We start from the raw sequence: 22,877 nt of genomic DNA, 5'->3' as shown, positions 1-22,877 counted from the left end.
TGCTAAACAAAGACGGAAAGTTCTCCTGAAACTTTACCAACAGTTTGATCCATGATAGAGACTGTTTCACAAGTTTCGTCACAACATGTTTTCAGAAATGAGACAAGAAACAAGAGTTGAACTGAATCTCACATTATTTTAATTTTAAATCACACACACAAAACATTAATGATGATGAACAAGTTGTGATTCTCTCAGGTTCAGTATTAAACAACAGTGTTTTATTACGCAGGAAGTTTAGAGCTGGATGTTTATGTCACTGTGTGAAGAGAGAGAGAGAAAAGAGAGAATAGGAGTTTACGAAAAAGGTTTGGTTTTGTGTCTGTGTTCACAAATACAAAAAAATAAAATGTGTGTTTGGTTTTGCAGGAGGAAGTTGAAAAAGAAGTTAACACAACACTTTCCAACAGCTGTGATTCCTGATGTAGAGTTGGACTTGGAGTCGATCAGGTGCATCAATAGTTAAACTGATGATCCACAACTTCTCCAATGAAACAGCGATGAGTCGAGGTCAAACCAGAATGTCAGACTTTTATTTTTAAGAATATTTGATGAAAATTGATTCACGATTGACAATTTTTTTTTTAATCCATGAGAGAATGACTCTTTTCTGTGATCAATTGCTCTCCCCTCACTCTGCTATAATCACAATAATGATCTGCAGCAGCTGTCTTCACATATTCTCTCACCTGTTATTATATGTTGATAGTTCATTGACACATTAAATCCTCTTTTTCTTCAAAGTCAGAGCAGTGAGAAACACACAAACAAACAAACCAGCAACAGAAGAAAACTTTTATTTTTTTGGGTATGTGTGTGGATTGATAAGAGATTTCAAAATAAAAGCCCGGCAGCTCACTACTGTACTGAACTATTCATGTGGCAGCTCCTGGTTTAAAGCAGCAGCAGCAGCAGCTCTGGAGTTTTACCTTCTAGCGCGAGCAGCTTAAAGGGATAGTAGCATTTTTTTTAAAAGTGGGGTTGTATGATCTACAAATAGAATAATAAAAGTACTTTAACTGCAGTAGAAGACTCTCTGCACTCCTCCCGTTAGCAACGCCAGCCCATAGCCCTGCCCAGAGATTTACAACATACATTGTTGTGAATGGACCCAAAGAAACGGCCTATTTTCACGGCCTAAAAGAGGTTTTACGTGAAAAAAAAATACACAGTTCCATTGTTCACTATAATATAATTTTTTTTGTTAGGTCCAAATGAAAACTGCATTTTTCCTGCACTTTGAGGGGCTGGAAAAAATTATATTATAGCGAACAATGGAACTGTGTATTTTTTTTTCAGGTAAAACCTCTTTTAGGCCAAGAAAATAGGCTGTTTCTTTGGGTCCATTCACAACACTTTATGTTGTAAATCTCTGGGCAGGGCTATTATGGGCTGGCGTTGCTAACGGGAGGAGTGTAGAGAGTCTTCTACTGCAATTAAAGTACTTGGGGGCTATTTGTAGATCATACAACCCCACTTTAAAAAAAAATGCTACTATCCCTTTAAGACGAGACAGAGAAGCGACCTACGGTTTGATTGATCGATTTATTGATTGATTGATTGATTGACAGGTGATCAGAGGAGGAGAAGAGGAAGAAGAATCGACGTCGCGGCTCCAAGAAGATGACCTCCAAAAAAAGAACAACCTCCTTTGATTGTGTGAGAGATCAGCAGCTCAGCAGGAGAGCGAGAGAGTGAGAGCGATTGGTGGTTGCCGTGGCGACGTGACTACGCCCCACATCGCTCACTTAACTAGTGTCCGGTCGCGTCACGTCTGGCCCTTGCAGGTGTGCACGTCGACCTGCTGGTGGCAGTCGCGGCAGTGCACGGCGCAGCACCAGTGGAACTTGCACTCGCACTTGGTGGTGCGGCTGACGCGCGACGTGTCGTAGCCGCGGCCGCAGCACATGACCTCGCAGCCGTCCACGCCGCGCGACGTCCGGTTACACACACGGCCGCCCGTCCCCATCGACCCTGGAGAGGGAGAGAGGGAGAGAGAGAGAGATTTGATTGGTCAAATATAGATATATTTGTTTAAAGGGATAGTTCTACATTTTGGCAAATTGGCCCATTGCCATAATCCCTATAGTCATAGCAGTAGGTTTGTTACCTTTAATTGTCGGTGCAAGCTATTGTTAGAACGGCGGAGCAGAGCCGTGAGCTGCTCAGAGCTACGCTACGGAGGCTCATGGGATTTCTTGGTTTCTCCTCTTCATCAAACTCATCAAATACACAATCCAACAACTCCAAAAAGCTCTGGTGGACAAGTTGTGACCTGCACATTCACCACGCTATGAGATAATAACACAACGTTACGAGACAGAGTTGTTTTAGAGGGAAATGCAGAGACTGCTTGATGAAAAACTGTCCCTGAAGGCAACGTGCATCAGCGGTTTTGCATGAATTTCCCTCTAAAACAACTCTGTCTGGTAACGTTGTGTTATTATCTCATAGCGTGGTGAATGTGCAGGTCACAACTTGTCCACCAGAGCATTGTGGAGTTGTTGGATTGTGTATTTGATGAGTTTGATGAGGGAAACCAAGAAATCCCATTAGCCTCCGTAGCGTAGCTCTGAACAGCTCACGGCTCTGCTCCACCGTTCTGAAAATAGCTTGCACCGACAATTAAAGGTAACGAACCTACTGCTATGACTATAGGGATTATGGCAATGGGCCAATTTGCTGAAATGTTGAACTATCCCCTTTTTATATTTACTATACTTTATATAAAATAATGTAATTTGAATATGTGACAAATATAAATGTGGTGCTTTATCAATAATAGATAAAAATCTTTAAACTTTTCAGGGAAGATCCTGAACTCACATGAAGTTCTCCACCTTTTTTTTGTTTTTTAGATATTTTTGGGTGTTTTTTTTTTTTTGCCTTGAATGATTTAAGATCGTCTTGGTTGGGAGTCAAACAGGCGATCATCATTTTAGGCATATTCCAACATGGGACATACAGTGGGACTCTAACCACTCGACTCCTTTGCTCACATTTTATTTCAGGCTCCACAGGTGAAAGGCATCATGGGAAATGCCAAAAAAGAAGAAGAGACATTGCAGTTAGAAAAAACACACAAAGTGGCGTGAGGAATGTGACCCCGGTCCAATCAGAGCGGGCCGTGGAGCGGCGGCCGACGAGGAGCCAATGGGAGCGCAGCGTTAATCTAAGGAGGATGAGACTGAAGACGAGACGCTGAGACGACGGAGAGATGAGAGATCGATGACAGGAGCCGCACACACTCTTCATCAGCTGTTCATTTGATAGGACACACACACACAACACATTACACACACACACACACACACACACACATTACACACACACACACACCACTATCTCCTCACACACGACTGAACACACTCACTTTGTCCTCAGTCCACACACTCTTTGTTGCTGCTTTTAATGAGTTATTTCTATTTTTATTGCTTTTTTATTACTTTTATTTTCTCCTCATGTAAAACCCTGAGCTGCAGTTAAAGGGATAGTTCAACATTTTGGCAAATTGGCCCATTCCCATAATCCCTATAGTCATAGCAGTAGGTTTGTTACCTTTAATTGTCGGTGCAAGCTATTTTTAGAACGGCGGAGCAGAGCCGTGAGCTGCTCAGAGCTACGCTACAGAGGCTCATGGGATTTCTTGGTTTTCCGTCATCAAACTCATCAAATACACAATCCAACAACTCCACAACGCTCTGGTGGACAAGTTGTGACCTGCACATTCACCACGCTATGAGATAATAACAGAACGTTACCAGACAGAGTTGTTTTAGAGGGAAATTCATGCAAAACCGCTGATGTGCATCGCCTTCAGGGACAGTTTTTCAGCAAGCAGTCTCTGCATTTACCTCTAAAACAACTCTGTCTGGTAACGTTCTGTTATTATCTCATAGCGTGGTGAATGTGCAGGTCACAACTTGTCCACCAGAGCGTTTTGGAGTTGTTGGATTGTGTATTTAATGAGTTTGATGAAGGAAACCAAGAAATCCCATGAGCCTCCGTAGTGTAGCTCTGAGCAACTTGCGGCTCTGCTCCACCGTTCTAAAAATAGCTTGCACCAACAATTAAAGGTAACTGACCTACTGCTAAAACAATAGGGATTATGGCAATGGGCCAATTTGCCAAAATGTTGAACCATCCCTTTAAGGTGTTGTAAATCAATGAACTTAATTATTATAATTACACTGATAAATCTTCTGGTTTCAATGTCTCTGATCAGACACAAAGAGAAAAACGATTTCTCACTATTTAATCGACCAAATCAATAACTAATAACTCACTTCTGATTAGTTTCTTTTATTAAAATGATAATGAGAATCAGTTTGTTTGAGTCCGACTGATTTATCTCTGTTGACACAGGATCAGTGTGATCGACTGTTGATTATAGATTATCATCAAACCAGACTTCCTTCATGTTTTTTATCCTGAGATGAAACTTTTGTTGATTTTTTTTCCTGTTTTGTCGATTTAAAACAGATTAAAACCTGGAGAATCCGACACGTCTCAACACAAACTCTCAGCTTCATGTTTGGAGTCGAGGCCTCGAGGCTCAGATCAGATCAGATCCAGACGAGTCGACACGTCTACGGGTCACAGGCGTTAACGAGTCGATCAGCTGCTGATCAGTTTAATTACAAACAGATCAATAAGGAGCATTGGAAATTCATTCATTTTTGGTTTTTGTTGCCTGAAATTCTTCATGAAAGCAGGAAAAGAAGCAGAAAAACAAACGTTCATTACTGTATTTACTGAATTATTATGTCGTCTCCTTCATTAAAAACCAGAAACTTTACATTTAATTTATGCTAAATGTTTCACCTCCGTCAGTGTTTTATCTCTGAGACAAAACCAGCTGCTGTTGACACGTATCTACTTCACCTGCGATCGGCTAATTAAATGAGTTTTTGTTTTGTTTTTTAAAAGGAAAATCTATCAATTAACACAGTCGTCTGTTGAGGTCTTGATACCTGAGGTTCAGGTTCGATTCCCTGTGACCGAGACGACGGGAGAGAAAAATGAAGCCTGAGGACGAATATAAATAAAATCAAATCCTAATAAACATGTAGTTTTGTTAGATAATTGATGCATTTAAACAGACTCCTGTCGTTAAATGTTTTTGAGTTTGAGTTAAAACTTTTCTTTTATTGTTTAGCTCTTTGTAACATTAAGAAAAGTCCTGTATAAATAAACTTTCTTATTATTAATATAAATGAAAAACTAAACTAAATATGTGAATACGATAATAAAGAGAAGATCTACACCTTCTCTCTATTTGTAAAGGATCTTGAGATAAAAACTTGTTGATGTATAGGCCTAAATAAAACTGATTGGACGGTAAAGACAGTAACTCGGTCTCTGTGTCCGTGTGACAATAAAGCTTTGAATGTTTGAATCTACAGAGAAACACAGTGGCATGGAAACCAGCTCAGAGACAAACTAACACCTGACCTCATCACAAAAATAACAACATGTAACTTCACGCAGGTCGTACAGAATCAGACAAATAACATCCATCACTAAAGCAGCTTATCAATCAATCAATCATTGTTGGTTCGAGCTCTGAAACGTGACGATCAGCGAAGTTCTACACATCGTTTGTGAACTGTTCATCATCTTTGGTTCAGGATGAAATGAACAAAACAAGCTGTTGCTGTGGATACGCTTGGTTAGATATTTTGTAGATTTATCAATGAATCTAATAAAATGGCGATATATTGATCGATTAAAAGCTGATAATGCTCATAAATCCTGACTTTGTGGTGTTTTTTTTTAATATACTGTATATTTTAGTTTCCAAGTCCAGCGGGGAATCGAACGCGTTACTGACTGTGTGTGTGTGTGTGTGTGTGTGTGTGTAAGTGTGTGTGTGTGTGTGTGTCTGTGTGTGTGTGTGTGTCTCCTGTACAAATACAGCGATGCCTTCAAGTACCGTCTCGAACACCGTCCTGGAATTTGCTCGTGTTTACATTGCGCTGCTGCTCCGAGTGTGTGTGTGTGTGTGTGTGTGTGTGTGTGTGTGTGTGTGTGTGTGTGTGTGTGTGTGTGTGTGTGTGTGTGTTTGAGAGTGTGTGTGTCTGTGTGTGTGTAACCACCAGGTAATGTGTCTGGGCATGAACGCTAAGCCCCGCCCCCCTGGCAGCGCGCCCACCTGGTATGCTGCTGCTGCTGCTGCGTTGCTCGGGGTGATGACATCACGGCCTGCGTCTCCTCGCTCGCCCATCCCTCTTCTCTCCCCCCCCCCCCCCCCCCTCTCCCTCTCTCTCTCCCTCTCTCTCTCTCCCTGCGTCTGCTTATTGAATTAAGATGAGCGGGCGCCGAGAGATGAGTTTAGCACCTGAGCCGCGCCGCCGCCACGGGAAACTGATTTCACACTTTAAAGAGGCAGCGAGGGGCCGGGGGGGGGGGTGTGTGTGTGTGTGTGTGTGTGTGTGTGTGTGTGTGTGTAGGTGTGTGTGTGTGTGTGTGTGTGTGTGTGTGTGTGTGTGTGTCCCAGAGGAGCTGGTTGGCCTCATGAGGCCCAGTGTGTGTGTGTGTGTGACCTCACCCTGCTGACATGTACACAGCACATGAAGCCCTCATGTCTGAGAAGCCTCTAGTTGTTCAGAAAGAGGAGGAAGAGGAGGAGGAAGAATAGGAGGAGGAAGAAAGAGGAGGAAGAAGAAAGAGTAGGAGGAAGAAGAGGAGGAGGAGGTGGGGGAGGAGGAGGGGGAAGAAGAAGAAGGAAAAAAAGAAGAGTGGGAAGAAGAAGAGGAGGCAGAGGAGAAAGATGAAAAAGAGGCAGTGGAAGAAGAAGAGGTGAAGAAGGAAAGAAGATGAAGAAAAAGAGAAAGAAGATAAGAAAGAAGAGGTGATGGAGGAAGAGGAAGAGGTGCAGAAGGAGGAAGAAGAAGAAGAGGAGGAGGAGAAAGAAATAAAACTCATAAAACTGTCTCTACGACGTCCAACAGTCCCTGAACGCATCACCACCACATTACAAACACACAGTGATCTTTTACTTTAACGCTCAGTTTTCAGCTTCAACAACCAACAAATTAACATTTTAATAAAGTTAATAAGACTTTAAAACCTCCTCTTCGAAATTTACAGATTATTAACGTGTAAAAGTATAAAATAAGTTGCTAATTGGAGAAATGTTGTGTCAGGTATCATCTTTTTTGGACGTTTTTGCACATTTATATACACAAATAGATGTAATTTAGTCCAGAATCACCAGATTTTTTAATATTTTTTATTATAAATGTGACTTTTTGATGTCAAAAGAACTTTTTTTGTTTCTTTTTTGAAACTTTAAACTTGAAAAATCTCAGTTAAAAAAAAAAAAAAAAAATCATCCATACAATGGAAAAGTATATAAAAAGTATAAAATATATTGCTAATAGGAGAAATTTCGTGTCTACAAATCAAATACTGCACATTTATAAAGTTTTGACAGAAATCTGTTTATAATCCACATTATAATCTGTTAAAACCTTCTATTAAATGTCCATTCAGTCAGTGATTACAAGTGGGAACTACGTAGTTGGATTAAAGTTTTAGGATTATAATTAAAGTCTGATTCTTTAAATGAACAAATAAAACAAAATAAAACATAAAATAAATCAAGTTGGTTTTATCGTAACGTGTGTTTTCAACCTGTTGCTGCTCAAACGAACTGTGTAGAAAAGTGTTGTGTTGTGTGATCCAATCTGCCCCCGAAATATTCTCCTCCTCCTCCTCCTCCTCCTCCTCCTCTCTTAGCCGGCCAATCGTGCCCTCAGGTGTGTGTGTGTGTGTGTGTGTGTGTGTGTGTGTGTCTCTCTCTGAGTGTGTGTGTGTGTGTGTGTGTGTGTGTGTGTCCAGTGGTGGTGATTTATAGCGGTGTGTGCAGCTCTAAGGTTTCAGCTACAGAAGTGTGTAATGGCTCTTAAACTGGACGACACCCGATCGCCACGGATCATCTGCTGCCTGGCAGGCATCCACACACACACACACACACACACACACACACACACACAGAGACACAGAGACACACACACACACACACACACACACACACACACACACACACACACACACACACTCTCATCATCTTCTCTTTTCTCTCTCACAGTTTTCAGACACAAACTCTCTCCGTCCGGCTCCCAACTCCAAACTCCTCGTACGTAAACACAAGTTTCACTCACTCACGCACACATAACACATTTCTGTAGCTGCACATCTGTCACCGCTGTACGGAAGCGTATTACATTCACTTGAGTAATTTGTTTTTTGGTTTCTTTTTCGGGGTAATTATTTCAGTTTTTCCCAAATAATCAATTATTAAATTAATTGTCAACTATTTTGATAATCGAATAATCGGTTTAAGTGGTTTTTTAAGAAAAAAAAAGTCAAAATTCTCAGATTTCAGCTTCTTAAATGTGAATATTTCTGGTTTATTTGTTCCTTTATGTCACTAAACTGAGTCTCTATTTGGTTTGTGGACAGAACAAGACATTTGAGGATGTCATCTTGTGGTTTCTTGTGGTGGTCCAATCTTCTTTTGGACATTTTTTCACACTTATAAAAAGAAAATAGTTGCTATTTTAGTCGAGAATCACCAGATTTTGTGTTATTTTTTACTTTTGATGTCAGAGAACATCCAATTTGATTCATTTTCAAACTTTTGCTACTTAAAACTTGAAAACTCTTGGTTTAAAACAGAAATTTCTGCGAACAATTGTCCTGAAAAGCCGTCGTACAATAGAGATGTGCCAGGAAGTCGTTCATTGTGAATATTTCTGGTTTATTGGTTCCTTTATGACAATAAACTGAGTCTCTCTTTGGTTTGTGGACAAAACAAGACATTTGAGGATGTCGTCCTGTGGTTTGGGAAACACTGATTGACATTTTTCAACACGTAATTGACCAAACAACTAATCGATTAATCGTTTACATAATCAACAGATCAATCGATAATGAAAATACTCGTTAGTTGCAGCCCTACATTTGATTGATATGTATGAAAAGGTGCTACACATATTAATAAATAAAAAAAGTTTGAGTATTGACAGGAAGGTAAACAGAGGAAGAAAATCTATCTATTTATGATATTTCATTAAGCAATATTTGCAAATCTTGCCTTGTATCCTATTTATTCCAGGTAAAGATTGGTTCCAGCTGAGCTCAAACGGACGATTTCCCCTAAAACCAAATGAACCAAACCGAAGAACAGCGAACGCTTCAGGGTTCAGCTGCAGCACCTGAGCGTGAGAGGAGGAGGAGGAGGAGGAGGAGGAGGAGGAGGAGGAGGAGGAGGAGGAGGTGAACTGAGCCGTCATGAGGGTTTTCAAATGCTTGATTAAAAGCATTTGGTTGAATCACACAAACAAAACAAAACATTCAGATGGTTCAGTGGTTTTGGCATCGAAACCTTTTTTTTTTTTCTTTTTTTTTCCAGGAGTTGGCGATTACGACGGTGTTTAGTGCCAAAGTGGTTCGTCCTGATTGGTTCGGCCTGTTTGTGCAGGTGAGAGGGCGTGGATCTAAATAAAGTCGACTCAAACTCTGGAGTTTCTTTTTTTTTTTTTTGGCGTGAAAATGTTTTGAGTTTGATCAGAGTTGAACGAAGCTCCTGCAACTTTATTTATCGGACGAATGTTTGAAATTCCGGTCACAGATTATCTGAATTTATTGATCTTAAAATGATAAATGATATGCAGGCTTTGTAAGAAAGCATCTAACCCTAAAAACCCTAATCTTTTTTAGTGGTGCAACAGATCGTTGTTGATCCATAATCCTTCCATGACACTGGAAATGTGTCAGCCGCGACGAAATTGTGTCAAAATGGTAAATAGTCTTATATAGCGCTTTACCTGCAACGATACCCAAAGCGCTTTTACATCATACATCGCATTCACACACACATTCACAAAATCGTCCTGAAATCGTGTCGTCTGAACCCGGCTTTAGGCTACGTGGTGATTTCAGATCGCGTCTCAGTCTCAGAATAATCCTTCTCTTCTCCTTAGACCCGTTTGGTTTCAGAAAATAGTTTTTAAGATTTGCTTGTTTCGACTTGTCCGACCTCTCACATTATTGTTGTTGTTGCACTGCGCGGTGCTTTGTCAGAGTGAATGAAACAAATGCGTTGTTTAGTTCCGCATGTAAAAAGAAAAAGTTTTGTTCCACATAGGCCGGGTCTACACAAGGACAACGAGGACACGAGGAGTTTTGGAAAGCGGAAGTGTTTTCAAACTACATTTCCCATGAGCCTCTGCGAGCACGGTGAAATTCTTGGACCGGCGCAAGACGGACGAGAGCGAAAACATTTGCTAAGAATGTTTCATTAATCAAGAATGGTCAGTGTATTGTCGATTTATACATTGTGTATGCCTGTTTCCATTAAAGAAAAAAAAGAAGAATGAAAGTCGGAGGTTGGAAGACGATCAGATACCGCCGTGGTTCTGACCATAAATGAAGCCAATTAGCGATCTGGCGGCGTTATTCCCATGACCCGCCGGGCAGCGTCCGGGAAACCAGGAAACTAGGAAATGCTGGACGAGTCGACCACAGTGAAGGAAGAAAAAAGCAGTCGCTCAACTCGTAGCCTTGATGTAGAAAATATATATAATTTATTAAAAAAGGACCGAAGGGCGAGTCGACCACTAAATAATAATATCAAAATAACTATAAAGACAAAACGATATATTTATCTATAATGGACCCATTAACAAGTGGTAACGTAGATTCATCCACATTAATATGAGACTCTTTTAAAACCAAAGGCAAACTCCTCTGGGTCTCTTTAAATAAAATGGCAAGTGGAAATAGCCTATTTTAATAAAATTCAAATTGTGCTTAGAGGGAATATTTGACATTTTGAAAGGAGGGGTTAAAAAGAAGATTTTACCAGTTTACCAGATAACAGAAACCCAGGTGTGTGTGTCTGCAGAGGCTTGTTCAGTTGGTTGGAGGAGACAGTGTGAGTCTGTTTCCTCCCAGTAATCTGATTGGCCAGCGAACGCCTCGTCACCGGGTCGTTTACCTGACTCGTGGTCCCGGATGCAGTAGTCCGGCGAGTCCTCCAGGTACACCAGGTCGTTCTTGCTCGGCCGTTTGAAGTGCGTGTGCGCGGCGGTGAAGCCCGTGCCGTACTGGTTGACGGCGACCTGCACGGCGCCGTTGTAGCGCTTCCGCAGGTGGTCGCCGGTGCGTCGGAAGTCGGCCATGGCGAGCCAGCAGGTGCGGACGCTGCACGAGCCGCTGACGCCGTGACATTTACACTCCAGCGTCATGAAGCGCTTCACCGCCTGCAGAGGGAGACAGGAAGAGTGACTGATTTTTATCATTTTTACTAATTTGCAACATTTTATTTACTTTTCATATTATATTTATTTGATTTATGTACTTTTTGTGAGCTGCTAAGTGGAGGAACAATGCCAGACTCAAGTTTGTTCTGTAGAAATAACTGTAATGGAAAATAATTCAAGAACGGCCGATAAATTTATGTTTTCTTTGTAATAAAATATATATAATGGTTCAGGTGGTGTTTCTAAAATCTACAATTGGTTTTATTTTCAAATTTGACATGTAAAATCGCAGCAATTTTGGTTTTGTATTCTGTTAAAAGAAAATGTGTGTGTATTGAAATGTCCATCAACATAATATGATGCTTTTGTCAATTTGAAAAAACACAAGGACCGGTGATATTTGAGTCTATAACAGCGCTGTATTTTTAATAAAACAAAGTTTTCGACCTCTGTTATTAACCCAGTGAACAGATCTTTACTCTGACAACTCTTTCAAGTTACATTTTTGATCAGGTATCATCTTCTTTTGGAAATTTTTTCATACTTATATAAGAAAATAGTTGCTATTTTAGTCCAGAATCACCAGATTTTGTGTTATTTTTTCTTATAAATGTGACTTTTTAATGTCAGAGAACTTCCAATTTTATTCATTTTCGAACTTTTGCTGCTTAAAACTTGAAAACTCTTGGTTTAAAAACAGAAATTTCTGCGAATAATTATCCTAAAAAGCCGTCGTACAATAGAGATTTAACAGGAAATTGTTGATTGTGAATCTAACCTGTCACCAAACATGGCCGCTCAAAGACTAATTATGGTTCGCTCATGAAAAAGACACTAAAGATTTGTCTTCTGACTTTGTTAACACACTTTAAAACAGAAGTGAGTGGTCCGGTCGTTTTCGCTAATGCTGCGTTCCAGGCAGGCTTTTGAAATCGTAAATTACAGCTTCAAGTCACAACTTACGACTTTGTAGCGTTCCAGGCAACCCACTCGTGTTTCTCCGACCTGTTTTACCGGTGAAAGTCACTATAACGGCCACTCGTAACTTCCGACCGGTGAACTCGTACCAGATCAAACTGGTATGACTTCACGGTCGGAAAAATACGAGTTTCCTTGAACGCACCATAACAGTCCTCGTCGCTACGTCACCACATTCACGGCGTTCCTTGGCTGCACACACAGCCCTGCATGCCGTTCTCTCTCCTCATTGGATAAAAACTGTAGGATACGATAAATGTTTTCTCTTCGGCTCAGAGCAGAGCAGAGGGACTGAGAGACCCGTGTTTCGGTCCAAACACTCTATGTAAGTGATTGCTGTCGGAAGATATAACTATTTAAGACTTATATTAACACAAATATATCACCTACTTCTGCTTTAAGTTTAGTTTTTCGTGTTTGAAACATAATTTGTTTCTTTTAAAACTCAAAACTTTAACTCTTTAACTCCATTGGCTGCAGCTGTAAGCACTTCCTCACCTTCCTGCCGGCTCGGTTGTTGTGCAGGTTCATCAGCGCCCGTGCGTCCCTCTCCTTCCTCTCCTTGGCGTCCACGAAGGCCTGGCTGAAGCGAATGGCGTGGTCCACGTGGTCGCTGCAGCCGCCCCAGTCGAAGGAGCCCTTGGCGTCGCGGGACGAGCCCTTCTTAGTGGGATCGCAGGAGCAGGAGTCCAGCTCGCCCTGGCTGCAGGCGCGAGCCAGCGTGTACACCACGCCGGCCGAGGAGATGGCGTAGACGAAGGCCACCTCGCGGCTGCCTGAGGAGGAGACGAGGAGACGACACCGAGATTATATCAGAAACATATTTTTACTGTGAATTCAGAAGGTTTTTAACACTTTTATAGGGATAGTTCAACATTTTGGCAAATTGGCCCATTGCCAGAATCCCTATAGTCATAGCAGTAGGTTCGTTACCTTTAATTGTCGGTGCAAGCTGTTTTTAGAACGGCGGAGCAGAGCCGTGAGCTGCTCAGAGCTACGCTACGGAGGCTCATGGGATTTCTTGGTTTCCCTCATCAAACTCATCAAATACACAATCCAACAACTCCACAACGCTCTGGTGGACAAGTTGTGACCTGCACATTCACCACGCTATGAGATAATAACACAACGTTACCAGACAGAGTTGTTTTAGAGGGAAATTCATGCAAAACCGCTGATGCGCATTCCCGTTGGGGACAGTTTTTCATCAAGCAGTCTCTGAATTTCCCTCTAAAACAACTCTGTCTGGTAACGTTGTGTTATTATCTCATAGCGTGGTGAATGTGCAGGTCACAACTTGTCCACCAGAGCGTTGTGGAGTTGTTGAATTGTGTATTTGATGAGTTTGATGAAGGAAACCAAGAAATCCCATGAGCCTCCGTAGCGTAGCTCTGAGCAGCTCACCGCTCTGCTCCACCGTTCTAAAAACAGCTTGCACCGACAATTAAAGGTAATGAACCTACTCCTAAAACTATAGGGATTATGGCAATGGGCCAATTTGCCAAAATGTTGAACTATCCCTTTAAGAAAAGCCTGCAAGTCTTTCAGGTCTGTGTTCAACTCTGATCCCTAAAATTACACAAAATGAAATGTTGCTTTGTTTATAGTCTTTAAAAAAAGCTGAGACCAGGTTGCATTCAAGACCTAAAGGATTTTTATTTAAAAGTAAAGTCAAGCTTCAGCAGGAAAGAGTCTGAGTCAGCGCAGCTTCAAGTGCAACCTGCTGCAACCAGCTACACGCTTTGCAACCCCAACAACTCACTCACAACAAAACAGTCTGACTGATTAATACGGGAGATAACCCGTCATAGGGGTGAATGAATGTCGTGTGTGTTGATGCTTTATGAGGATCACAGGCGTCACCTGAACGCACCAGAATGTAAAGATCGCTGTCCTGTGTTACACATAAGAGCAGCTAACAGTTGAACGCAACGTTTGTAGTCCTGCTAGCAGCTCTGAGTTGACGTTAAAGGAGAATTCCGGCCATTTTTGACCCCTAAATGATTTCTTTACAAAAATAAACGGAGATATAATGGACATTACGAAAATAAACGGTTGAGCAGTGCAGTGGTAAAGAAATCATAAGACTCAAGGAAAAAGTGTTCGTTTTGAAAGAATTGCCCCCATGGGTTAGCATTGTCGCTATCCCGAGCAACGGGTAGCTACGGTGTAATCATCAGCATCAATTTTAGTCGCGTTTTTTGCTCCCCCCAACACTGGGTGACCATCAGGAAAACAATTTAGGGGTCAAAAAATGGCCGGAATTCTCCTTTAATGTCAACATGCTAACATACCAATGGGAGTGGCATCAGTTTAGCAGGTATTTTATGAAAAATGAAGGAAAAAGCAAAGTTTAGGATCAATATTTTGGACTTTATGAACGTGCATCTGCAGAGCCGAGCTGCTAACGTAGCTAAAAACTAACTTTTTTAATCCAAATAACCAAAAACCAAAACATTTAGGGTTTTAAAAACTACGTCAAACGTTAATTCAATTGATCTCGACTGTGGTCTTTGCTCCACACAGGTAGAATTAAACCAGGATGATCGTCGCTGCAGCGTCTGCTACCTGTATGACCCGTATTTGTTGCCGTCGTCGTCTGCTTGAAGGTTTTTTTTATTTTTTATTCCATGCTAGGTCTCAAATAAAAAAAACAAAAACACAAAAAAACGCTTCATCTACCTCCAGGATGGATAAACATCTTCACGTTTACCAGCAGCGCCCTGATATCTGCCGTTGTTATCTCCCTCCACATGTAACTGATGAGAGATCTGAGAGGGATCAAAGGCCGAGGCACAGAAAGAGTGTGTGTCTGTGTGTGTGTTTGTCTGTAACCTCTGATCTAACACTGTGACACATGTGAAGGCGCTCACAATGACGAGGTGATTTTTGACATGTTTAAAGCTGCAGCTGTAATTCCTCATTGTTCCGTGTCCGTGAGATAAAGAAAACCCAAAAAACCAAACGGTGTCATCTGCATCTACATCAGACGTTGCATCTCTCTGAAGTGCCGTCTCACTTTTGTCGAGTTTGGGTGAATTCCAATCCCCCCTTTGGCCCTAGCCCTTAGGTTTTGCGCGTTCATGTGAAGTGGTTGTGTCCCGATTCTGGTTCAGACGAGGGTTAGGGGCAAGTGCTAGGGCTACTGTATCTGGCCCTTAAAACTGAGATTTTTAGAGGCACACTTCAAACCGAGGGGTATGACAAGTTTCCCAGAATGCATCTCGTGGCAACCAGCAGCTGTTTTATTTCTCGCTGTAGTGCTGTTGTTACGTCACTTTGTTAAGTTTTAATATTTTTTCATGCGATAAAGTAGCTGTTTAGATCCCCAATGTGCGGTCGGTTTATCCAAATGACGGCTGTTTATAGACGTTTGTGACGAGCCTTCACTGCTCCGAAATACATCGAAGCAGAGACACCACCCCGGCCGGAGAGCTCGTCAGCCGGCCAACCTCCGTCGTCATCCCGGTAGAAAAGACGATCGCTAATTAACTTACCCGCAGGTTTGTAGAGGTTTACTGCCGGGTAGTTACATTCTTTTTAGGAGATAAATGCTGGTCTCATTGATGAAATGTAACAATTGTGGCAGTCGCATTAGTTTGTTTGAATTAAAAGTGAAGCTTCATATGTGTATTGGACAGAGGAGCAGCGCTGCCTGGGGGCTCTGTAGCCTACGTACAGAAATCACCACATTTACATCAATAAATATATACATACATTGCATTTTATTTTATTAAGTTAACATGGTTTTGAATACAGGATTTGTGGCAAAAGCTCGTCACGTCTGCTTATGTGAAAGCCAGCAGAGACTACTGATGATGTATGTGATTGTTTCAAGGGGCAAGGGTTAAGGGCTAGGGGTAGGGGTAGGGATGAAAATTTGAATTGGAATTGGGCCTTTGTCTCACTCTTAGTTTTGCATCAGACTCAACACAGGCTGGGAAAAACAAAAACAAAAACACTGTATTTATGTCTTAATTTTCCTTTAACGATGTGTAATTAAAGCATTTTCTCATTATAGTGAAGACGCACTTAATATATCAGACTGGAATTTAATACCAGGTTTCAATCAACTGCATAAATGTGGTTTAATGAAGATTAATAATCATAATAATGTTTAAAAACAAAAAAAAGTTTCTTAAAAGTTTGATTACTGGTGTTGTGGGAACTACAATTAAATTGTAATTATAGTTAAAAACCAGAACTATATTCATATTTCATTGAACACCAAGTGGCTTCAAACAACAAAAACAGTAACAGAAGTAAAAAGCTGTAAATCACCCTCACTTTTTAATGAAATATTCAATGTTTCTATTTGATAAACGACTTCAAAATGTTATGAGGTTTCTTAAATTATTGCTGGTTGATTTATTGTTTTATTTTAAAGAGTCGACTGCACCAAAATTAAAAGCTGAAGAACTGAAGGTTGACGTTTAATGACTGTTGTGCTCTCCAATCTTTACTGCTTTAAAGTGTTGCAGCATTTCATTTTTATTCTTGCACACTTTTTTAAACACTAAAGCTTTGATTTTTACCGTTATGTTTCTGTCGTATCGATTTTTAAAAACTGTGGGTTTGTATAACATGCATGTATTAACTGTGTGTGTGTGTGTGTGTGTGTGTGTGTGTGTGTGTGTGTGTCTGTGTGTGCGCGCCCCAGTGCAGCAGCTAAGTTGAGTGTGTCTAACGAGGTTAATGAGGGGAGACGCTGAGAGAAAACCTCTGGTGTAATTGTTTGAAATTAGCCCGCTGACATTGACAATAAGGAGCTTCTGACGGTGTGTCTCCGTGTGTGCGTGCATGTGTGTGTGTGTGTGTGTGTGTGTGTGTGTGTGTGTGTGTGATAACGTTGTGTGACCGGCTGGGAGGTCCGAATACCACACGGCTGATTAGAGGGCCCCAACATGAAACAGACTAAGTCGAAGGATCCGCCTCGCAGGTTAAATCTCGGGGCATGGGAGAGGAACATCAGGCCGCCAGGTCCCGATGATCCTCCAGCGGCAATAAATAAAGATTATGACTTGTTATAACGGGTGAGGAGGAGGAGGAGGAGGAGGAGGAGGAGGAGGAGGAGGAGGAGGAGGACACATTAAACTGATCTGAGCTCCTGAGACAAACACCGACGCAACGCCACAACAGTCACCGGTTGATCGTTTCTTGTCAATCATTTCGATCCCTCACACTGTTCAAGAGGAGTCGCTACACTGCAAAAACTCAAAATCTTTCCAAGAATATTTGTCTTATTTTTTGTCAAAATGTCTCATTTCTGGTCAAAACTAATCTCTTTCCACTTAAAATAAGAATCATCACCTAAAAATGATCTTGTTTTTAGATCATTTTAATTTGTTTCGAACAAATTATCACTTGAAATAAGTAGAAAAATCTGCCAGTGAAAGCAAGTTTTTTGTGCTTGTAATAAGAAAGAAAAACTCCACTATCACATTTTTCTACTTACAGTATTTCAAGTGAAAATACGCTTGAAAGAAGTAAAAAGTGTCTAAAAACAAGCTACTTTTTAAGTGAAAAGAGTTTAGTTTTGACTAGAAATTAGACATTTTTACAAGAAATAAGACAAATATTCTTGGAAAGATATTGAGTTTTTGCAGTGTAGGGGTGTGCCACTGCCATTTCTTGGCAGAAAATGATTCACATAAGAATCACAATTCTCATTTAATACGATTCAGAATCGATAAAATGTCCCAAAATCGATTTTAATAAAAAAAATATTTTTAATGAAACAAATCTGCTGGCTGTCGGCCTCCATTTCCTTAGAATTTAAAAGGCAGCATGTTTAACTACACTATTTTTTAAAATAAAGAGGCACTTTTAATTTTGCTACTTAAGCAATATGTGATAGTATTGCTTTTATGCAACAGTTTCAACAATTCAATCTAAGCATTTAAAGTTTAAAACTCAATAAATGTGAAAAAGACACTTTAGTCATTCTGTCTTGCCAAGCAGACTGGAGTAGATCATGAGGATCCTTTGCACACTGATAGACTGAAGCAGAAATCATTATGAATCAAATCGTTTTGAATCAAAAATCGGTATTGAATCGAATCGTAGCCCCAAAAATCAGAATCGGCAGAATCGATTCTAATCGTGAGATAGTAAAAGATTCCCACCCCTAGGAGTCGCCGTTGTAAATTTTATTTCCAACTGAACCCCCACCCACCCTACAAAAAAGAAAAAAAGGATCCTCTGAAAACGTTCAATAGATCAAGTGTCGTCTTCCTGCAAATCACCGACGAGCATAAACACTGCTAACAACCCGACGGAGGAGCTTGAAAGTGGAGGAGAAGTGGAGGGATTACCTGTGTTTAGGACGAGTCGGCGTTTTATCATGTGAACGAGCTGAGTGGAGAGTGATCAGCTGAGACAGTAGCTCGAGTGTAAACACCACGGAGATAAAACTGAACCCAACTGTTGTTGCTGAAATAACTAATTGAATGACTCATTTTTATTCATTATTTTGTTCAAGTTACCAATTAAATGGCAAAACACTACAGGCAAAAACACTGTTTATTCATGCACTGATGAATTTTGAGATTTTGGGCTATTTTTCTTCCTTAACATGTATTCTCTCAGAAAAGTCAAAAGAAATGGTAGAAAATCCACATTAAGGTTTTTATTTTACTTCATTTTGTCTCTTTTGTTGGTAGATTTCTCCTAAATTCACCAAAAGTTAACAGCTACTGTGACATACAGTACTGTGCCTGTTGTCTGACCCATGTCATGTCAGGTCTCATTGTAAAGCTCTCTCTCTCCTGAACAATTATGTAGGCTCCAAAAATTGTCATTTCCTCTGTATCCGCGACCAAAAGTATGATTTACATTAACAATCTATGGAATTTCAAGTCTTTAAAGGCCGTTTTCTCAAAATGAGTTTTCCCTCAGACTCTGAGCTAGAAATCCCCACTTCAGCAGCACTTACAGACACCAAACCTTCCAGTTTGATCCCTTTCTACAGTATATTTAGAAGGTTTTTACAGAGGGGATTGTTGATATATCATTCACAGCCTGATTTATACAACATTGTATTCCTAAAAACATGGCAACATTTTATTTTTTAGGGCTGGTGACAGTATTTTCTCATTTACAAAGTGATGAAAAGAGATATCCAAAATTCCCTATGTAAAAAACTTCTGACTCTAATATGTCGACAAAATAAAACAAGAATTTTGAAAGTGGCTTTATCCATTGTTCAGATTTCTGTAGTGTCTCCCCTTAAAGATCAGAAACTACAGAGATGAAGGTGACGTCTTTAAACCAGAAAAATCCCAAAGATTTTCACTTACAAGACAGTGAAAACTATTCTGTTTGTATCGATACACGTCTTTAATGATTAATTAATCATTCGAACTGTCACCAATTAAGTTTTTTCTTTCCCACTGACGAATGTTTTTTTGGAACTAAATCTTTAAAACAAACCGAGTGAGGAACACGTTCGCTCCTCCTGACTGACGGAGAAACCAGCCGGCTGCACCGACATGATAAATGTACAATTGTAAAGTGAGACGAGGTGTGGAATGTGATCCGACATGAGAAGAAGAAGAGGAAGAAGAACAAGAAGAAGGGGAAGAAGAGGAAAGAAAAGGAAAAACATATCTGCGAGGGAACTTCTCTCTGTTTCCCAGAAGGCCTTGCAGTGTTGCAGTAAATCTACCCAACACGTTTAAGAAGCCAACCGATTGTTTAGGATTTAGTCCGGATTAACTTCAGGCATACGGGCAAACATGCTTGTGTATCTGTGTGTACATTTGTGCTATGTGTGTGTGTGTGTGTGTGTGTGTGCGCTGTAACACACATGATCACAGCAGCGATTCTTTTCCACAAGGTGCCGGCAGCGCACAATGACCTGGAAACACAATCCAGCGTATACGGTGGCAGGAAAATCTACTCAGTGACTTTCTATTCTATTGGTCTGCAGTGTTTAAAGCACCTGACAGGCCCCGAAGCCCCCGTATCATGAAGATCACACACATACACACCTCTACAGAGCTACACGGGTGAACAATATGGACATTATCACAACATTATCTTGTCACTGATATCCTGAGTTTAAAATCTTGGGTTAAACAGTTTCATTCATGACGTAAAGTCAAATGATGTGTTGTGTTTTTCTATTAAAAACATCAAAGTTTCAAATAAAGATTCACTTTTTTGATCAAATTTAACTCTTCATTTTGTGATTCACCAGAACTCGATGTGAAAACTTGCTATCAACACACACTACAGAAAGACGATATGTGACATGATGGACGTCTGTGTCTCTAACCCTTCCTCTCCTCCATGTGCGTTTGTTTACAACGAAGAAGCCGGTAAAGAAATCAATCCATGGAGCGGTGGATAACGTTATTTATCATCTACCATGTTACCATGTGTATATTTGTGTAGTCTTATCTGTCATAAACAAGACATTATGGGTTACAGAGTGCGTTTCTGTGGCACGGTGCTGCAGAGACGAGAGCTGGAACACTTACAAGTTTGGTTTTCAGCCAAGAGATGCTCCATTCTCCCTTTAACTAGTTACAAGTCAGTGATTTAAAAAGCACTAGGACTCTGAAGCTGCTAAATTAAGTTAAAAAATCCTGCATAGTTCCTCTTTAAATTTGCACTGAATGCCGACGCTAACCCTTTGCAGAGCAGCAGCCCTGGACCTGAGTTGCTCGGTGACGCTTCAGACTGTAAAACACTGTCCTGCTGTTGTTGTTGTATCATAGTTCACATTAAAACCTGGACTCTCTGAGGTCCGCTCCACTCACTGCGTAGCAGCAGCCGTCCGAACAGGTTGTGGTCTCTGGCCGTGGTGTTGCAGTTCCAGCGGTGGCTGCGGAACTGGTGCTGGCACTCGGAGATCCAGTCCTTCATCCCGGCCCCGATGGCCTGCATCACCCTGGGGTGCTGGCGGCAGAGCTGGCGCTGCTTGTTCACCAGACCGGGGATGTTGTCGCACATCACCTGGGAGCCCAGCGTGCCCATGTACCTGCAGGGCCGGGGATTCAAAACCACACACACACACACACACATATATCAGGGTTCCCACTCTTTTCTTGAAATCATTTTCCAGGACATTTTCAGCTGCTATAGTCTGACAGACATGTTATTATTAGGCCATACATATCGCCCCGTCCCATTCATGCTTTGGAGAAGTTGTAGTTCGACAGTTGTACTTTATTTTGTACATTCAACCAGTTTGTTTCTACAGTATATTTATTATTTTCTCTCACCCCAAGAAATTTGATTTAATGATGTACAGTCTGTGGCTCTAATTTATCTATGAAATCTCTCACATGCTTAGAAATTAAGATCATAGAACAACGCAAAAACATGTTGTTTTTGTTTTTAAACCACATCTAAAACAGCTGGGCACATCTTTAGTGGAGTCTGAAAAAGTCAAACAGAGCTCTGGTAGCTGATATGATCAATAATTTTCCAGGACAACTCAAGCTTTTCCAGGACATTTGACCCTTTTTCTCAATTCCCATGTGTTTTCCATGACTGGATAATTGGTCAACCATTTTCCAGGTTTTCCAGGACGCGTGGGAACCCTGATATACATATACTGTTACTGTATGTACTGTATTAAATCAAGGGAGGGAAGGTGCTCCGAAGTGAAGTCACCAAGGCCGATCAAAGTGCAGAGAAGCTAAACTAAACTGAACATAGTATCCCTGCAGCTCCAGGTTACGTTTACTGGATAATTAGACACTTCAATCCCACAAACATTAGAACATGATAATGAAGTAATGAGGCGGAGGAGGCGTCTTGTTGAGAAACTTGTGTTGAAATCTCTCCCAACAAGTCCACACTCCACATGTACCTGCAGAACAAGGTGGTGAAAGACTGGTAGGGAATTTGAACACTTTGCAGGCTGCAGGGATTTTCTTAAACGATTAGAGAGAGAGAGGGAGAGAGAGAAAACCAGAGCAGGGAGGAAGACAGGGGGAAAAGCCGAGTAAAATTATCTGTTCAAACATCACCTCGGTATCACACAGGCGGTGTGAAGTGTTTGGAATTTGGAAAACAGAAACTTTGCAAATATCCAATGAAGACTCGGCAAATAAAGAGAAATTAAATTATATCAAATGACTTTATCCTGGAAACGCATCTGTCCAAATGTTCAGCTGCAAAAATACAGTCAGTCACTCAATCTCTGGGAAATTTCTCATTAAGCAATAAAAAAAAGGAAAAGAAAAAAGGAAAGAAAACAGGTTTGCAGGTAGTTTTTTTTCTACTACGTTTTACTACAAGACAGTAAAAGGCTATCTGCAGACGGATCAATCAAAACAACTTGTGCACACAGGCCTCTGCAGCTGCATTTAAATACATATATAGGCCTAACTAATAAAGAAAGAAGAGGAGTACTACTCACCACCAGGACGCATCGACCTCGGCCGTCAGCCAGCAGATTGCTACAGATAAATAAAAACATATTCCACTTGGCAATAAGTTCATATTAACCAAAATCTTTTGGTCCTTCACGGATCTGGACGGAGCATTTCCACGGATGGGAGAGAAATAAGAAGCATGAGAAATGAATAAATAAAGAAGAAGTTCTCGTTCAATCTCCAAAAATCGAGCTCAAAAGTGGATCACAGGAGAATCGGCGGACGGACTGAAGGT

At 40.9% G+C, this 22,877-nt stretch overlaps 1 protein-coding gene across 1 annotated transcript; it reads right to left on the bottom strand.

Annotated features, from left to right (window-relative positions):
* Positions 1 to 1,768: 1,768 nt before the first annotated feature.
* wnt2 (wingless-type MMTV integration site family member 2) lies at positions 1,769 to 22,709 on the bottom strand (the record flags this gene model as incomplete). The annotated part of the gene is made up of 5 exons (XM_083973917.1): positions 1,769 to 1,974; positions 11,009 to 11,273; positions 12,750 to 13,027; positions 21,017 to 21,237; positions 22,627 to 22,709. 5 exons carry the CDS (start codon positions 22,707 to 22,709, stop codon positions 1,769 to 1,771), a joined length of 1,053 nt encoding a protein of 350 aa, XP_083830043.1.
* Between the last annotated feature and the right edge of the window lie 168 nt (positions 22,710 to 22,877).

The sequence above is a fragment of the Trachurus trachurus genome, assembly GCF_905171665.1.
Source record: "Trachurus trachurus genome assembly, chromosome: 6".
Lineage (NCBI taxonomy): Eukaryota > Metazoa > Chordata > Actinopteri > Carangiformes > Carangidae > Trachurus > Trachurus trachurus.
The sequence above is the reverse complement of the archived record's forward strand: the minus strand, read 5'-3'. Positions and strand labels throughout refer to the sequence as shown.